The sequence below is a fragment of the Nicotiana sylvestris genome, chromosome 4 (assembly GCF_000393655.2).
Source record: "Nicotiana sylvestris chromosome 4, ASM39365v2, whole genome shotgun sequence".
NCBI classification, from domain to species: Eukaryota; Viridiplantae; Streptophyta; class Magnoliopsida; order Solanales; family Solanaceae; genus Nicotiana; species Nicotiana sylvestris.
The window spans coordinates 114,741,961-114,746,134 of NC_091060.1; the positions used below are offsets into that span (position 1 = coordinate 114,741,961).

At 43.5% G+C, this 4,174-nt stretch overlaps 1 protein-coding gene across 1 annotated transcript; it reads right to left on the reverse strand.

Annotated features, from left to right (window-relative positions):
- Positions 1–3,374: 3,374 nt before the first annotated feature.
- On the reverse strand, positions 3,375–3,938 carry LOC138890033 (uncharacterized). Its single transcript, XM_070173384.1, has one exon. The coding sequence runs from the start codon at positions 3,936–3,938 to the stop codon at positions 3,375–3,377; it is 564 nt and encodes a 187-aa protein (XP_070029485.1).
- Between the last annotated feature and the right edge of the window lie 236 nt (positions 3,939–4,174).

Sequence of the window (4,174 nt, forward strand, 5' to 3'; positions counted from 1 at the left end):
GCTTTTGAGTCCCATCAACAGAAAATGCGGGCGGGCTGCCGGCATATATATGACCTCTTCGACAGGCAACCATCCAAGCACCCACTGTATCTGGCCGGCGTTGAAGTTCCGAAATAGTAATGCCCAGGCCGCGACTCCTTCAGGTAGACTATCCCCTTTGATTCTTGTGTAAAATTCACCTATACAAGTTTTCTCAACCGAACCATAACTCAATAACTGAGAGCGAGGGAACAAATGCTCAGTCATCCACATTTGTAACAACAAGTTACATCCCTTAAAGAATTTGCCCCCAGCTTTGCACGTAGTGAGAGCTCTGAAGATATCAACCACAATCATAGGTGCTAAAGTGCTTTTCCCCATGGTTTGCAAAGTACTGACGACGCCCGCTACTTTCAAATCAATATTACCATCTTTCCTTGGGAATATTACGAGGCCCAAAAAAGCTATCATAAATGCCACTCGTCTGTGTTCCTCCCATTTTTGTCGGCTATTTCTGCTGCAAAGCTTAAAGTCTGGATTATTGAACCCGCCCACACGGCCATATCTATCATACATGAAGCGGAAACTGCAGAAACCCTTTGCAAAATCTGGATGGTGAACTGTTCGGGGTATTTTCAAGGAATCCAAGAATCGGTGTATGGTAATGGCCCTAGGAGCAATCAAGTATTTGAATCTCAATGGAGCTTGATCACTTCCAATGTACCCCGCTATTTCTTCCAATGTTGGGGTGAGTTCAAAGTCTGAAAATGAAATACATTATGTGCCGAATGCCAATGGGCGACCAATGCTCTGATAATATCCCCCGAGGCTGAATGTTTAATAAATCCGGAAGGTCTTTCAAATAATTTCTCACTTCGTCCCCCAAGTTTACTGCTTCGATTTCGTCCAGATTGGACTTAGGCTTATTCTCAAAGTTTTTAACTTCCCTGACAACTTCCTCGGGTATCTCATCTTCTTTATCTGAATCAATAATCTCATGTTGCGTTGCCTCATTACATGTCACGGTCACCGGTTCATCAGAAAAAGTAATAATGATGCTGTAGAAAGAAAAAGTGTAGAAAATAGTAATGAATAATAAAGAGCAAATGCATTTGATTAAAATTAAAAAACATCCAGACAAATGCGGCTCGATGAATCGAGCATTTATTTTGAAACAAGTAAGTCTTTAAATCAAAATTACTAAAAATCTTAAATGCCTAGAATGGCGATAGAAATAAAATCTACCAAGCTACCTAGGGACTCGGCGGGCCCGGGATGGTCTGGTGATCCAGTTTCTGAGAACAGCTCCCTTCTCCACAGTCTGAATAGTGAGGCCTTCTTCCTCCTCCTCCTCAATTATGGCACCGTAGTCCATGTCTTCATCCTCCAAGAACAGACTCTTTAACCCAGCTAATGCTTCCTCTTCTGCAGTTCCCCATATTGTATCAACTTGGTAAAAAGATTGATCTAGACGTGGCACTGGTTGCTTGAGAGGTAATATGGTCTGCGCCATGGAGGAGACCAATCATTGTATTCTTGCCATGTGTACTGATATCCGAGCCCAAAGGTAGTACCATGACCCTTCAGCCGTATTGGTTTAGTGATACCCTGGAGATTCTTTCCCAGCCCTTTGTCGGGATCATACCTAGACCATACCAATATGCTTTCTATTTTACTACTCCACTATTTATCTTTCTCAACGGCATTGACGCGTTCAATGTGATGATATATTTCCCCTCCTAGCCTTCTCCTATGTCCAATGACTGGGATGGTTTGACTAGTGTAAATGGGGTTACTCCCATCTCCATGAATGATCACCTCCTGACGATTCCATTCGAACTTCACGATTTGATGTAGTGTGGAAGGCACGGCCCCAGTGGAATGGATCCATGGTCGGCCTAACAAAAGATTATATGAGGCCGGTATGTCGAACATCTGAAACTCGACGTCGAACCAAGTTGGTCCCATCTGCAAACAAAGGTTAATTTCCCCGATCGTGGACCTTTGAGACCCGTCGAAAGCTTTCACATTCATGCTTCCTACCCGTATTTCATGAAAATCTTTGTCCAACCTTTTCAGGGTGTCTGACAGACAAATATTGAGGCTCGAACCTCCGTCAACCAAAACCCTGGCAATGAATTTGTCTTCAAATTATACTGTAATACGCAATGCTCGGTTGTGATTCAATCCTTCAGGTAGTAGCTCATCTTCATGGAAGACGATCTTATGACTTTCTAGTACTTGCCCTACCATATTGGCCATCTCTCTGGTGGTGATGTTATTGGGTACATAAGCTTCACTCAATACTTTCATTAAAGCGTTCTTATGCGCCTCTGAATTTTGCAACAGTGACAGGATGGATATCTGGGTTGGGGTTTTGTTCAAATGAGCGATGACGGAATACACCTTTGCTTGTACTTCCCTCCACAAGTCATCTGTCCCTGTTTCAATGACAGGCTGCTTGGTAGTGGCATCCTTGTTTGGTCCTTCCTACTATTCAGGTGTGTAGACTCTTCCAGTCCTAGTCATTCCTTGTGCAGCATCATATTCCTCCATTTTTGCCTTTCCCTTTTGCCGAGCTTTGGCAATGTAATCCCAGGGTATTGCTTTTGAGTCGAAAGGAGGTGTGGTTGATACTATCACTATGAAAGGTGTGATCACTTCTACTACAAATGGAGCAGGGCTGGCCGCAGGGGAGCTACCTCTACCTTAAATGGGATCGGTGCGGCTACCTCGACCTCGATTGGTGACTTAGTCTGTATCACAATAGGAGTAAGTGTGACTGCAACTTTAAAGTCATCGCCTTCTCGAATAAGCCCAATCGACCCCTCAGGGTCCCATTCTTTGTTTGTCGCTATCACATGCACCCCACCACCTTTATGATCAGGGAGGCGGTTGTTGTGGACATTGGGTGCATCTTCCTTTGCCTGTATGGCCTTGTTGTCAATTAGCGTCTGGATCTTATTTTTCAATGTTCGACACTCATCAGTGGTGTGCCCCTTCATACCGGAATGGTACACATAAGTTTTGTTCGGATTGACCCATTGGGATAGATTCTCTAATGTGATAGCAGGAATAGGGGTGACATAACTAGCGACTTTCAACCTTTCATATAGTTGGTCGATGGGTTCAACAATGGCGGTGTATTGGCTGGGTGGCTTGCGGTCGAAATTGGGTCTTGGTCTTGGAAAGTTTTGGCGAGTAGGAGGTGATTGGAAATGGGATGGTTGGGAGTTATAGGTGTGATGGACAGTGGCTGGTTGGGAATATCTGTGAGATGAAGACTGATATGTAGGTGCTGCTGCTTGGTATATGGGCAGAGGTGTTTGATATGTGGATGGAGGTGTTTGATATGTGGGTGGAGGTGTTTGATAGGTAAGTGGAGATTTTGGGCCCTAGGCCACCATTACTACCCCAACGTCTCTCTTCTTTGATATGTCGCCTAATTGTAACACCTTGTTTGTGGCCTGTAATGCCTCAAAATTTGTTATCATCTCGTTTTTGATGCCTTCCTCAGTTTTTTCCCCAAGCTTGATGATATCAGAGAACTTATGGTTTTCAATAACCATCAATCTTTCATAGTACTGTAGATCCTGTGCTCTGACGAAGAATTTGTTCATCTGTTCCTCGTCCAAAAATGGCCTAACCTTGGTCGCTTCTGACCTCCAACGAGTAACATACTCACGAAAGATTTCTGTGGGTTTCTTCTTAAGATTCTGGATGTAGAAAACATCTGGTGCATTCTCTGTGTTGAACCTGAATCGGTCCATGAAATCGGACTCCATACTCATCCAATTGGACCACTTCTTGGGATCCTGGATGATATACCAGGACAAAGCATCTCCAGTAAGACTCCTCATAAAGAGTTTCATCCGGATATTTTCATCCTTTCCGACCCCGACAAGCTTGTCACAATAGGTCCTCAAATGAACCATGGGATCACCTATACCATCAAACATCTCGAACTTGGGAGGTTTGTACCCCTCTGGCAGTTCTACATTTGGTTGTATGTGTCACACCTCCTTTTTACCACCCGAGAGGGGTATAAGGGAGTTTTTCTAATTAAAATGACATAATCGAAATGAGATTATTATTATTTATCAGAGCCACCACTTGGAATAATTTATTTGGTGTTCCAAGTCACCGGTTTATTTTAAAATCCCAAATCGAGGAAATTCCGACTTTATTTAAAAGT